Genomic DNA, 14,183 nt, shown 5'->3' with positions numbered 1-14,183 from the left:
GTGGAACCTGGGGGAGGCAAAAGGTGCCTGGGTACGGGGCAACGGTTGGACCGGTTATCTGGAAGGGCGGGACCATGGGCAGACTCATGTTGAGGGGAGTAGTGCCCATGCCCAGGTTGATGTAGATGAGCGCGGTCTTGTGGCCTGGGAACCATCCTGGCTGGAAGGAGATGGCACCGCCATTGATGGGCCATTTTGTTCGGTTCGTGCTGGTTACTGTGCCGCCGCCTGGAGGTTTGTTGTCTGTTAGATTTATAGATGTTTGACAAGTTTTTTTTAAGAGGAACAGGAAGGAGTGCATGCGTACATGGGTAGATCCATTGCATGCCGTATGGATATAGCAGCTCAGAGGTGTTTGATCTGATGGCCACGCCGGCGCCGTTGGTTTCGTCCACGGTGCCGTTGCTGTGCAGGTTGTTCTCTCTCCATCCCGGGTAGACGATGACCGTGTGTCCCTTTGCAGCGAGGGTCGCAAAGGCGAGAGTTAGGAAGACTCCAATGAAGGGTCCTAGCGAGAAGTGCGTCCTCATGATGAGTGTCTGTCTGTCGTCTTTTTGATATGGACGGTTGAAGAGTCGAGTTTGATAACGACAACGACCACGAACGATGACGAGGAGAGATGGTTGTATAGCAGTCTGTCTAGCCGCTGGCCTCAGTCAAGATGAAGAAACAAGTAGTTAAATAAAGAGGTCGAATCCTTTCTCGGGGGGTGGAGGGGGCTCAGGGTCATGCAGGCGGTCGCAGCGGCACGGTCAGCACCCTCAAGGGCCGTCTGCTTTCTTTCTCTCTGGGGGCGGCGACGAGAAGCAAAGAGGTGACTTGCGACAGGGATCGCAGGCCATCTACCACCAAACAGCAGCGAAGAGAAGTCCCCTTTGCCAGTCGAGCACAGCCAATAACACAGGCCTAACCGTCTCGCTGGGAATGTTGGGCGGTTAAACGATGTGATAGAGGACTCGCCCCTGTCAGCCTTCGACCAGCACCAGCACCAGCACCAGCACAAGCGGCGACTCTTGTCTCTCGATCTATCTCTCTTCGCTCTGCTGCTCTGCTTGCCCTTCCATGACTTCCTATGGCTGGCTCGCATCCCTGTCTCCCGTCAAAGGCCATCCTGAGCCTCTGATTCGCCTGCTGCATGGATACGGATGTGACTGGCACAGGCGAAGCTGCAGCACCTCAACTCACCATCACAGGCCTCCGCAGCGGCATCTCTGCTTCCTATTCGCCAGGTCAGATCATCGTCGAAGCGCCCCCGATAGCAGGTTAACTTTGCTTCTTCCGTCTGGTCTGGTCCCTTTTTGAAGCTGGTGCTGCTAGACATGCTCCTTTTATCCCTTGGCCCCAGGAGGAGGAGACGGTACGGAGCGACAGCAAGAAAGGGGGCATCTCGTCCGAAGCGAGGCTCAACTCGAGATTCACAGGTCAAGAGTCAAAATTTGGCATTATTCGTTAATTGTTGTTATTCAGTCTGGAGCAAGATGGGGAACTGGCTAATGCTTGAGTTAGCGCCGCGGTGGATCGAGAGGGAGCAGGAATAGAAACTGACTGGCTGTGCAATGCGAGCAAGGGACAAGGGCGGCTGCAGGGACTCCGTAAGCAGAATTTTCTGACTTCTGACTGCTCGCTTGATTGCTGTTATTCATCGTCGTGCTGGATGAGTTGGGGGCCAACGTGAAGTGGTCGTTGATATTTATATCCTCATTCGTCGACCATCAACGCATCCACTACCATAACAGAGTAGATATTTCCAAGTAGTCCAAAGAGAAGAAGATGACTTCAGTGCTCTTTATATAAGAGACTGCGATGCGGCATTTACCATACAAAGGCAGTCTCTGTCTGAGAAGGTTGAGCAGAGCAGAGCAGAGCAGAGTAGACTCTTCCACTGCTCCATACCAACGCCGTCGAGCTAATGAGATAGACTCCAACTGTCTTCACGTCTTAGCTGGCTTCAACTTGTCTCCGGCTATCGGCTATCCATGGCCGATTGCACATGAAAAAGGCACCTCCTTATCATCCGCATTTTTAACATTTTAGCCCGTCTTCGCGCATCTCCATCTCCAATCTCCAAAAAATCTCCATCTTAATAATAGCATCCCTCCCCATCTTATGATCTCATCCTTCGTTCTGGTCTCCTGCAGCTGTAACTCCCATCGCCAGCCAAGCGCTTCACCCATCCACATCGGCATCTCTGACCCTCCTCCGCATCCGTCTTCCGTCGCCCAAATTCTCCCTTCACCGACCATCCCATCGAAACTCACTCGCGGCGCCCCATAAATACGTCCCATCACACGCACGACCTGACACAAGCGAAAATAAACCATCGTCTCGTCCGGCTCGTGACTTCTTCTCAAACCCGCCGGCCGACGACTGCTCATCATCCTCCATCCCATCGTCACATCCCGCGGGTATTTCGGGGTATCTGCCTATCACTCGCACCTCTTCTTAAAGTAAGTATGTAATAATATGTAATCTGCATCAAGTTTGAACTGCAGCAGATCCCGGCCGTGGTTGGGTTAGAAAAGAAAAGTCTTGACTCTTTCTCGCTTTAGTTAGCTGGAAGTTTAGCTAAGAAATGTCGTCCGTAGAGTTCGTTTTTTTTCCTTTTAGCGTGGATGTGCCTTCGAGAAAGTCTTAAACGGGCGGCCGCGGGGAGAAACTTCGTAACTTCCTCTCGTCCATGACCACAGCCATGTCCCTGTCCCCTTGTCAGCCCCCGGCCCTTGTCGTATCCATCGAAGCATATATACTTCCTGTACCCTTAGCCCATGTCCATGAAGAGCGAAAAGGAAGAAGCAAAGCCAAGTATCCATGACCATGACCATGTCCATGTCCATCCCGTCCGCCCATCCACCAGAGCATTAGAATCTGTGAAGTATCTGCATGGAATGTTCGTTGGCATCTAGCGTGGAGTTCGTTTGAGGGGGGGAGGGAGAGGGAGGGGACCTTTAGCTAGTGAGTTATTTGACCTTGACTTGGCGGCTAAGAGGTTGAAGGCTGGTTCGGTGGTTCATGGGCTCGTGTTTGTTCCTGAGTGAGCACCCGCTGTTGCTTGGTTGTTGCCTGGTTGTTGCTTGCCTGTTGCCTGTTGCCTGTTGCCTGCCGCTCGCGTGGTGGACATGCTTCATGGCTGGCTCGAGACGGACGCAGGATCTTCCCAGGCGTAGGCGTGGCGTCGGGATGGTCGTCGTTGGGCGTATCTAAGTTAGCTTAAAGTAGAAGTCTGGCGGTGGTTGATGGCGATGGATGGCTCGACTAGGCCGGAAGAGGAACTCCACCCAATCGTTAATTCAACCTCACCAGAACAACGCAGAGACAACAACAATAATCAAAATTACAACTGGAAGGATGCCGCGGTCACGGAGCAGGAAGAAGACTCAGGCTCAGACGCAGGCCGTCCCGCGACGGCGAGTGGCTGTCCAGGACGACGATGGCTGGACTCATATCACCAACACCAGGCGGGTGGCCACTACAACAGCTACGACAGCACCTACGACGGACCAGCTTATACCAGCAGAGATACCAGACGGGCTGACGCTGAGCCAGCTGCGCGCGCAGTTTGACGCCCATCAGGAGAAATGGCTGGCTTCGCAGACCTGGAAGGCCATCACGGCCTCTCCCATCGCCAGCTCCATCGCCAGCAGCAACAATAACACCACCACCACCAGGATAGACAAGTTCGTCTGCATCGCCCTTGGGAGTCCCAGCGGCTTTCTTCGCGGCGGGCTCGTCGACCGTCGAGCCGTCTCGCTCTTCCAGCTGGCGGCCTTCATTTCTCTGATCGACCTTCTCTCTCCTAATACCCGTACGTACCTTTTTCTTCCTCGCATTCTCTCTTGCTTTCGCAATAAAAAACAAAAAGCTATAATAATTTTAAAATAATCCCATGTCTACCCGCTTCAATTAAAGCGTGACATGACATTTTCATTTTGAAAAAAAAAAAAAAAAAAAAAAAACAAAAAAAAAAAAAAAAAAAACATGATAATAGCAATAATATGCGTCGGTATTGTGGCGATACGTAAGATTAACGGATTACTTATCCCCCACTTTTTTTCTTTTCTCTATACAATAGGTACGACGACGGCGACGACGAGGACGACGACGAGGACGGCGAAGAGCAACGCGACGGAGACCAACAGTGAAAGGGCGTGTCGGTGTTATGCCCAGGATCCAGTTTTCAACAGGCTGGACGCCGAGCTGTTGGCCTCGTTGGGGGTGGAAGTGGTGCGGCGAGAGGCGTTTGGCATGGTGGATGAGCAGACGGTGGTGTTTGGGCCGGGCATGGAGAGACGGCATCTTGTCGAGGTGCTGGCTAGACGGCCCGTGGTGTTCTTCGGTGGGCCATTAGAGACATCGTGAGTCTTCCATCTTCTATTCTGTCGGATATAATATTGCTAACAGTTGAGTAGAGACGAGGTGCTGGAAGAGTACAGCAAGAACCAGTCAGTGCGCCTGCCGGAGTTTGAACCGAATACGGCGTCATTCTGGGGGACGAGTGTCTTCTGGCGGTCGTTTGGTCGAACATGATATGACTTGAGATGGCTATAAGTAAACGCTGCTATACATATACTGCATGCATACCCACATACATATGCACTGGTCTGGTCATATTTTATTTATTGTTTTTTTTTTTTTTTTCCGTTGTGGTTGTTGTTGCTGTTGCTGTTGTTGTTGTTGTTGCTTGCCATTTTACCTGTCTGTCCCGCACTGGGTCTTGAAAGCTGACTGACTCTTTGCCAATCAAGTGCTGCGGACCGAGAACAGGCATGGAACGGACTTCAAAGACAGTCGAGTCAGGCTATATCGCCCCTTATTAAGAGACTAGAGAAATAGCTACGATGGGGCCCTCTCTGGCTGGCTCGCGGGATTTGAGAATGATAACTTACACTATGGCCCCCCCCCTTTGATCTACCAGTCAGGATGCACAGGGCAGCTTTTGGCGACGGGGCGAGCTGGTTTGGTCTGGCCTTGACTGACCAGTCGACGAGCAGACCCCATTGTTCGCCACGTTTGCATGTTCCAATGCATCATCCAACGAACTAGCTGAGCACACACACACACACACACGCTTCATTTTACTTCACCAGTTGCTCCATACGAGGGCAGAAGGATGGATAACTCGTTGGCTGAGATGCGCGACGGCGACTGTGCTTTCCCACGCCAGCGGTTCCCCTAACTCGACCAGCTTCTCCTAACCCTGTCGGCCTCCCCCTAACTAGCCATCCTTACCCAGCTGGTCAAGCTTCCTCGTGAGGCTCTCCCATCCCAGCCAGTGGATCTCTTTACTTCTCGCCAGTTTAACAAGTATCTAACATCTCCTCACCTTCCTCTAACATCCTCTGCTTAACGACTTTCTTATGCTGTTTCTCCGTTAATCTCGCTGCTCATTTCCGAGCCCTTAATCCCCATCCATCCATCCATCCATCCACCCATGCATCTTCCCATTTAATCCCCTTACTCTCGCCTGCTTCGCCAGCCAGCCAGCCCAAGTTACTTGAGTATTATTATTATTATTACCTTGACGGACTATCCATGGGACAACAAAAGTCAAGCAAGTAATGGATGATGGATTGGCCAGTCTGTCACTCCTCCCGCCCGCCCTCCCTCGCATCCCCATCCTCAGCCACATTCCATTTCCCTCTTACAAGGAAAGAAAGGGCAAAAAAAAAAAAAAAAAAAAAAAAAGGTGCTAATGCTTTAAAATTAAAGGGCATGTCGATTCCTTGCGAGTCTGGAGAAGCTCAGGGATCAGCTTACGGATCAGCTTACTTATGCTCCCATCGACGTACATATATATATCTACCTGCATCTCTCTCTCTCTCTCTCTCTCTCTCTCTCTCTCTCTCTGTGTGGTATGTGATGGTATGTGACGCAGTGATGCAGTCTGTTGCCAGTCTGTCGACACTCGTCCTTGCTGGCCAACCAACCGTTTTTGTACGACTGGTCAAGATCGCCAGGCCTGACTGACCTCAGTGGAAAGACGGAGCCCATCACGAAACTTCCGGAAGTATTTTATCGCACTAAAGCATGAACCACCCAACTCCTGCTAGTCGAGCTACTAACTTGCTAGTTGGGTCTGGTTAAAAGTAGAAAAGAAGAAGAAAAAAAAAAAAAAAAAAGGGACGGTCGGTCGGGGGGATGAACAGTTAAGCATAACAGCGACTATCCGAAAGCGGCTTCGCTTAGAGAGTAGCCAGAAAGTAGCTAGAGAGAGAGAGGGAGAGTACGTAAGGAGGAAAATAAGGGGGGCGATGGGGCCCTCGTACAAGAGCGCCAGGCAGTGCGACGCAGGCTGAGATCGATACGAGGACAGCAGGCCAGTCGTCGTCGTCGTCGTCGTCGTAGTCGTAGTCGTAGTCGTGGTAGTTTAAACGGGATATGTAGCATAGCATAAACCACGACATGCACTAGTGTGCTGCGGGTGGACGGGAGTGGCCTGCGGGAGACAGACAGACAGACAGACAGACAGACAGATGGAAGAACGAGGAGAGCGAGAGTAGCGAGTGGTTGGTGGTGGTGGTGGTGGTGGTGGTGGTGATGATGGTTATAGTGCAGGAGTAGTTTGTAGTGTGTAGTGTGTAGTGTTTAATGCAGGATATTAACTCTATCAGGCGATTTGAGGCGAAGCAGCGAAAAAGAAAAGCAGCCAGAGCATTGTTATTACATACTACATGCTACATACAGACTTAGTTAGAGTACTTTGAATAGCCGATGGACGATGGAAGAAGAAGAAGGGTGTGACGAGGGAAAAGCGAAAAGCGCCTGTCGAATGGGAGGTTTGAGTCGTTACACAGACAACAGACAGCCAGACGGATGACAGAGCCGGTTTTCAGTTGACTGACAGCGTAGAGTAAGTAGAAGGTAGAGAGGACTGAGAAAAAGCAACATCGAGGGAGATTATCCTGGTCCTGATCCTGATCCTGCTGGCCCCCCACCTGCGGCCGGATATTTAAGCCAGAGTGGACGGCCAGGGAGATGCGGGTGCGGGGACTCGACCGAGTTGAGAGACTGATTATGATTACTGAGTGAGATGAAGAGAAAGGTGAAACATCCTGGAGAGCGCTTATCAGACGGTGGGTGGCATAAAGTCAGTAGGAAGGGGGGGAGTGTGAGGGCAGGGATGGCGCGGGAAGACAAGGAGCTGAGCGGGTTCGAAGGTGATGTTCGACGCTAGCCGCTGTCCTTCTTTTTCTTTTTTGCTGTTTTTTTTTTTTTTTTTTTTTTTTCTTTTTGCAGTTAAGCAGGTCAGTAAGATGATACGAAGGGAGGGATACGAAACAAGCATCGTGCCTGTCTGGAGCTCGGGCAGGGAGTGTCATATTAGCTGCGAGGTGGGAGGAGGTGAAGGGACAAGGGAACTCGCTTAGGGATGGGCGGGCGGATGGAGGTGGAGGAGGAGAGTAAAGTGAGAAGAGTAAAGTCGGAGGAGTTTCTGGGTGGAGGAGAAGGTTGACTGGGTTGGCATTACATAAGGAATGCCTGCATGATCGGCGCCGGGTTGAGGATGGAGAGGATTAAGCAGGGAGAAAGTAAGTAGATAAAAGATAAAAGTAGATAAAAGAAGACTCTGAGAAGACTCTCTTTTTACTTTCCTACTTTCTTGCTCTCTTGCTCTTGCTCTTTTCTCTCTTCTCTCTTCTCTCTCTGGCTTCTTCTCTACTTCTGCTCTTCTCGTCTTAAGCTTTACTGTCTGCTTCTGGAAGAGTGGATCCCTCGGGAGCTCTAGCCAGAAGAGGAAGCATCTCCTTGTTTGCCAAGACATGTCGCCAAGCGTGGGGGAAGTCGGATTAGGAAGGAGGGTAGAAGTAGTCGAAGAGGACGACGAAGAGTAAGAAGAAGAGAAAGAAGAGAAAGAGCAGGAGAAAGAGCAGGAGAAAGAGAAAGAGCAAGAACCGTCTTCTCAAGAAGGAAGGCGTTGAGCAGATAAGAGCGAGTAGAAGACAAAAAGAGCAAAAGGAGAGGCCGAAGTCGCAGAGAAGACTCGAAGTAGAGACTTCGTTTTCGTATGCCAGGCAGTAAATAAGCAAAAGCAAAGTCACGCGAAAAAGCAACCATGAAAAAGCAATGCCTTCTTCGAGTAGAGAAGAGTAAAGTCAGAGTCTTCTGCTGTCTCACCCTGTCCTTTGCCCTGTCCCTGCCCTGGCCTGGCCTGCCCGCCCACGACAACGCCTTTCTTCTAGATCTTCGGGGCGCGCGTTGATCCCCTTTTGACTTCCGAACCTTCTTCTCCTCTTAGTCTTGACTCTCTTCTACTTCTTCTCTTCGACTTCTTCTCCCCGTCCTTATAAGCTCTCCCTCGTCGCCCGTCCCGATACCCAGCAGTCCACCTCACCACCTCTATAGCCCTCTCTTTCTCTCTCTCTCTCTCTCTCTCTCGCTCTGTCTCTCTCGTCTACTCTCCAGTCTCTCATTATGGCAACGGCGCACATGCAGCGGCCCTACCCGCCCATCTACCATCCTGCCTCCTCCGTCGCCCAGCAGGACCAGCATGGCCGCTCGCTCTACGCCCAACCGCCAGCCCTCGGCATGTACGCCGCCGCCGCTGCCTACCCCCAGTACTCGCCCATGAGCTCCCTCCCGCCATACCAGCATCACCAGCAGCAGCAGCACCAGCAGCAGCATCAACAGCAGCATCAACAGCAGCATCAACAGCAGCAGCATCAACAGCATCAACAGCACCAACAGCAGCATCCACACCAACAGCACCAGCAACACGCCCAGGGCCCGTCCCAAGTCAGCCCGCGCATGAAACTCGAGAGCAGGCCGCAGACATCCTCCTCGCCCACGACAAACTCCGGCGCTGCTCCGGGGCCCATCCCAGCAACCACGCCGCTCGTCGTCCGGCAAGACACAAACGGCGTCCAGTGGATCGCCTTCGAGTACTCCCGCGACCGCGTCAAGATGGAGTACACCATCCGCTGCGACGTCGAGAACATTAACATCGAGACCTTGCCTCAAGACTTCAAGACTGAGAACTGCGTCTACCCGCGCGCCTGCTGCACCAAGGACCAGTACCGCGGCAACAGGCTCGTCTACGAGACAGAGTGCAACGCCGTCGGATGGGCGCTGGCAGAGCTCAACCCGTGTCTCCGGGGCAAGCGGGGGCTCATCCAGCGGGCGGTCGACAGTTGGCGCAATTCGCATCAGGATCCGCGGCTGAGGAGTCGGCGAGTCAAGCGCATGGCGAAAGCGAATAATCGCAAGGCGGTGGCCCAGCATGCATCGCATCTCAGCCAGCATCAGCAGCAGCAGCAGCAGCATCACCCGCAGCCACCGCATCAGCAGCAGCAGCCGTTGCCGGGTCTGCCGCCGCATCAGCCGCATGAGAGCCATGCAGAGGACGTCAATGTCAGCGGTATGTTTCAGCAGATGTAACCTCTATCTTCACTACTTCTTCTACTACTTCTTCTACTTCTTCACTATTTACTACTTCTCTGTGATTATTTATGTGTCATGTATGCTGGAGCGGGCCGGACAGGAGTGCTGGGACTTGGGAGCTAGGGAAAAGGTCTTCTTCTTCATCATCTTCTTCTTCATCATCTTCTTCTTCTTCATGTTTATGCTTATCTATTGAGTGACTGTATTTGAGCTGTGTATCTATCAGCCGAATTCCCATTCTATATACCCATACAACCATCATCCATCCATCATCCATATCCATATCCATATCCATATCCATATCCTTGTCTCTCCCTTGTCCGGCCCATCCTTGTCCCTGTCAGTCGAAGTAAACTAAGCTAATTCACCCCAGCCCAGTACCGCCATCCACAGACATACACAGATAGACCAGCCCACGTCTTCAACGGCTCTACATACCCATCATACCCCCCAGCCTCCTCAGCAACCACCGCCACTACAGCCGACAAACGCGCGGCACAAGAAGATACCCCCAACCCGTCCACGCAGCAACAACAGTTCAAAGACCTCCCCGAAGGCAAACGACGCAAGTTCATTCTCGTCGAGGATCCGCAGCGCTCATGCCGGGTGCGCGTCAAGGTCATGCTCGACCAGGTCGACATGAAGGAGATCCCAGACTCGTATCGCAAGGCCAACTCGGTGTTTCCGCGCACATATGTCCCCGTTCATTCGCCGTTTGCTCACCAGCGCCGCAAGGGAGATCGGTTCATGGACGACGACGACGAAGCGGCGCCCGTAGAGAGGGTTGTTGCTGGCAGTGCCGATGCTGAGGAAGACGTCACGGCGGGAAAGACGAGTGTGCCCATGGCTATGCTGGAGGGAGGAGAAGTGCTGGTCCCGCGGCTGACGAGGGCGAAGAAGCAGAGAGAAGAGCTGCTCAATGATATGGGGTATCGCATGAGCTGGGGGCAGAGCAGGGTCTTTGCGGGCAGGATGCTCTTCTTGCAGCGCTCAAGTAGGTCTTCTTATCTTCTACTCTATACTACTCCTAGGGTCTATGCTAACCTCTGTAGTGGACGCGTATCGCAATAAGATGAGGAACAGCATGTTGACGGCCGGCCATGAGACCAGCGAGATAGCCCCTTACTTTGAGACCCGCGTCGGCAAGAGACGATGGCTCGAGAGAGGCCGCAAAGCTGACAGTAAAGAAAAGGACTCTACTGCTGCTGCTGCTGCTGCTGCTGCCTCTCCGCCGGCAGTGCTCACGGCTGCCTCCTCCCGGTCCGCTGAGGAGGTCGAGTAGTCTACTTCTATCCTCTTACGATGATGTCTTTCCTACGTCTTCTCTGTCTATCTTCATGGCTGTATGTATGTATGCTAAAAGTTGGTTTTGGGCGGTCTCTTCCTCTACTTCTTCTACTTCTTCTTCTACTTCTTATGAACATGATGACCTTCAGGCGTTTTGTTTCATCTCAAGTCTCATCTCGTCTCATCTCGTCTCGTCTCGTCTCGTCTCATCGCGGTGATCACGATCTTCGCCACTCGGCGTCTGACCCGTCGCCCACGCCCCATCTCCATCCATCTCCATCTAAGTAAACATATACTTAGCGGTCCATCTCCATCTCCATCTAAGTAAATATATACTTAGTATACATAGATAACCCTGGCGGCTTAGGCTGTTGTCAGGCCGACGCCAAGTGACTTCGACCATCAAAACAACGCCCGCGGCTGCGCGCTAGTTCAAGACATCTCGCTTGCTTCAGCCTCCTTTTCCTCTGCATGTCTCTCCTTTTCTCAGGACTCCGACATCCTCCTCTGTTATATCCCGTATATCCATCACATCTCGATTCTCTGCTCATCTCCATCTGATCGCCGTGTTTCAGCGCTGCTCCTGGCTTCAACGCCCAATTTCAGCTTTGCCCCCCCGGCCCGCCTCCTTAGTAAGAGAAACAGCACGGCGATCGTACTGGATACGAGCGAGAAACAACCACCTCACCTGCGAAGGAAGGGCTAAACTGCATCGCTCAAAACTTCTGCGGTTGAAGTTGGTCTCATCTTCTCTCTTCCTGTTCAGACTCAGACTCCGGGGCCGGTCCGCTTGTACCGTCTGATATGTTGACGGGCCAGGAACACCGACAGGAACAGGAAGACTGAGAAACGGATCAGGACAGGAACAGACAGGAAGAGGAACAGGAACAGGAACAGAAAACACAACAGGGATAATACCAGAGACAAGACAAATGCAGCCTTATCGACCGGCTTATCGAAACCCTTCGCCCGACCCCGAGCAGGACCTCGCCATGCTGCCTCCGCAAAACAACTACTACTCGCCCGTCAACCCCCAGCCGCCTCGCCCTCCGCAGCATCGCCAGCAGCATCTCCCTCACGACGACCAGTACTACTCGGAAGACTATGTTCCGCAGCATCCGGGCCGGTCAGACGTCACCGCCGGCGCAGACAACTACGGCCATGCGGCGGCCGGCGGAGGCATGACCGGGCTGGCCTCGGGGGTCGCTGCATACCCGGGCCACTCTCGCCGGCACCTGCATGACTCGCGTGCCTACGAGGAGATGGGATACCAGGAGACCATGGGCGGCAGCTATGATCCCGCTGCCTATGCCCATAGCCGCAGCTACCAGGATCACACCAACTACACCAACAACAGCAACTATAGTAACAACCATGGCAACCATGGCAATGATACGTACAATGCGTACCAGGATAGTGCCGCACGATACCACTATGATGACCCGTACAGGAGAGACGAGTCTGGCCTCGGCGCAGTGCATCCAGAGTCCATCAACCCGCACGACATCGTCGACGACGGAGACGACGGCTTCATCCCCGAGCCCAAGAGACGCTCCCTCCTCAGCATGGGCCACAACTCAAGCCACAACAACCTCTATCCCGGCGTCGGGGCGGGAGCTGCTGCATCTGGTTCATTGCCGGGCTCGGGTGCCCGCAGTCCCGCCGGTGCAAGCGGTGGCAGCGGGAACGGCAGCGGGAGCGGAGCGGGTGTCGGCGCAGACACTCCCCTCTACAACCTCGCAACCGGAGAGAAAAAGGTCTTTGCCGACGAAGAACGATCCCGCAAGAAACGCCTCTGGATCATCGGCATCATCGTCGCCCTCGTCCTCGCCGGTGCCATAGCCGGCGGTGTCACCGCAGGTATCCTCGCCAACCAAAAAGCGAGCTCCGACCCCAACAGGCCCGGCCACAGCGGCTCCGGCGCAGACGACGACAAGGGAGATCTCGGCAAGGACTCAAAGGAGATCAAGGCCCTGCAGAGTAAGGACCTGCATAAGGTCTTCCCAGGCATGGACTACACCCCCTGGGGCACCCAGTACCCGCTCTGCCTCAAGTACCCGCCCAGCCAGAACAACGTCACCCGCGACATCGCCGTGCTCTCCCAGCTCACCAACACCGTCCGTCTGTACGGCACAGACTGCAACCAGACCGAGATGGTCCTGCATGCCTTTGAGCGCCTCGAGCTCAAGCAGATGAAGCTCTGGCTCGGCGTCTGGATAGACACCAACACCACCACCAACGACCGCCAGATCAAACAGCTCTACAACATCCTCGAAAACACCCGCGACAAGTCCGTCTTCAAGGGCGTCATCGTCGGCAACGAGGTGCTGTATCGTGGCAAAAACGACCCGTCCACTCTCACACAGCTCATGAAATACATCACCGGCGTCAAGAAGGAGCTCGCATCGCTCAACCTCGACCTCCCCATCGCCACGTCAGACCTGGGCGACGCCTGGACTCAGCCGCTCACCAAGATCGTCGATGTAGTCATGTCCAACGTCCATCCGTTCTTCGCCGGCGTCACGGCCGACAAGGGCACGGGCTGGGCATGGTCGTTCTGGACCGAACACGACGTCGCGTTGACAAAGGGCACGGATAAGAAACAGATCATCTCGGAAATCGGATGGCCTAGCGGTGGAGGGAATAACTGCGGCGATTCCAAGTGTCCGGATTCCGACTCGGGGTCTGTAGCCAGCGTCAAGGACATGAATATCTTCATGGAGAATTGGGTGTGTCAGGCCCTCAGTAACGGGACGGATTATTTCTGGTATGTCGTCTTCTTTTATACCTCTTCTCTCTTTTTCTTTGTTTATACCTCTCTCTCTCTCTCTCTTTCTTTCTTTGAGGAATATTAACAATGAATGCAGGTTTGAGGCGTTTGATGAGCCGTGGAAAGTCACGTTCAATGAGCCCGGCAAGGAATGGGAAGATAAATGGGGTCTTATGGATCCTGCCCGTGTTCTCAAGCCTGGCATCAAGATTCCCGACTGCGGCGGCAAGACGGTCGATTAGCCGACGTCTCCACTGACTTTCATCACCATCTACACCCGACATATACTTCGACATCTATCTCGATATAGACTCGCTTTTCCTCTATATACCTCCCGCCCCAGCCATATACACCGGCATTTACAGCCCAGCCAGCTCACACTTTTCACACGTTCGAGCACCAGCGCGCTTCTCTTCTTTTTCCTCTTCCTTTTCCCACTTATTGATTGACGCTGACACACGCATTATGTAAATACCTTCTTCTCCCCTTCCTACCTTCTTCCTCCCCTCAAATCCGCAGATCACCTTTTACCTTTTTACCCGATCCCACCGACCGATCGTCTCTAGTGGCATCGACAGCAGCTCAAATAAGCTCCTCGACCGCACACGCACCCCCCTCGGCATATACTTTCCGCCCCGCGGTCCCCGCTTCCCTGCCTCGCCATGCTCCATGCCCTGCCATGCCTTGTCACGCCTTGCTTGCGCCCTTTTTTCTTTTTTCTCACGCAAAGCCCACATATACTTTTCCGCTT

At 53.3% G+C, this 14,183-nt stretch overlaps 4 protein-coding genes across 5 annotated transcripts in view; 3 read left to right on the top strand and 1 right to left on the bottom strand.

Annotated features, from left to right (window-relative positions):
* The window catches only part of TERG_12126 (uncharacterized protein), a gene marked incomplete at both ends in the record, with an annotated part of 1,657 nt that extends 1,127 nt beyond the window's left edge, over positions 1-530 (bottom strand). The window contains 2 exons of the mRNA XM_003235171.2: positions 3-228; positions 308-530. Of these exons, the coding sequence (XP_003235219.2) occupies positions 3-228; positions 308-530 (449 nt within the window). The remainder of the gene's footprint in view (positions 1-2; positions 229-307) is intronic.
* Positions 531-3,142: 2,612 nt separating this feature from the next.
* TERG_04271 (uncharacterized protein) lies at positions 3,143-4,524 on the top strand (the record flags this gene model as incomplete). Its single annotated transcript, XM_047748227.1, has 3 exons — positions 3,143-3,802; positions 4,172-4,352; positions 4,407-4,524. The coding sequence occupies exons 1-3, from the start codon at positions 3,244-3,246 to the stop codon at positions 4,522-4,524; spliced, it is 858 nt and encodes a 285-aa protein (XP_047604204.1). The 5' UTR covers positions 3,143-3,243.
* Positions 4,525-7,314: 2,790 nt separating this feature from the next.
* Positions 7,315-10,910, top strand: TERG_04269 (uncharacterized protein). Of its 2 annotated transcripts, XM_003235167.2 has the most exons (3): positions 7,315-9,352; positions 9,749-10,369; positions 10,428-10,910. In XM_003235167.2, the coding sequence occupies exons 1-3, from the start codon at positions 8,410-8,412 to the stop codon at positions 10,655-10,657; spliced, it is 1,794 nt and encodes a 597-aa protein (XP_003235215.1). In that variant the 5' UTR covers positions 7,315-8,409; the 3' UTR covers positions 10,658-10,910. The 2 variants fall into 2 exon arrangements, with proteins under 2 accessions (XP_003235215.1, XP_047606223.1); XM_047749739.1 differs by having other exon boundaries at positions 9,749-10,910.
* A 399-nt stretch (positions 10,911-11,309) lies between these two features.
* Positions 11,310-14,082, top strand: TERG_04268 (uncharacterized protein). Its single transcript, XM_003235166.2, has 2 exons — positions 11,310-13,429; positions 13,530-14,082. The coding sequence occupies exons 1-2, from the start codon at positions 11,595-11,597 to the stop codon at positions 13,672-13,674; spliced, it is 1,980 nt and encodes a 659-aa protein (XP_003235214.1). The 5' UTR covers positions 11,310-11,594; the 3' UTR covers positions 13,675-14,082.
* Positions 14,083-14,183: the final 101 nt, after the last annotated feature.

Source organism: Trichophyton rubrum, assembly GCF_000151425.1.
Source record: "Trichophyton rubrum CBS 118892 genomic scaffold supercont2.4, whole genome shotgun sequence".
Classification (NCBI taxonomy): domain Eukaryota; kingdom Fungi; phylum Ascomycota; class Eurotiomycetes; order Onygenales; family Arthrodermataceae; genus Trichophyton; species Trichophyton rubrum.
The sequence above is the reverse complement of the archived record's forward strand: the minus strand, read 5'-3'. Positions and strand labels throughout refer to the sequence as shown.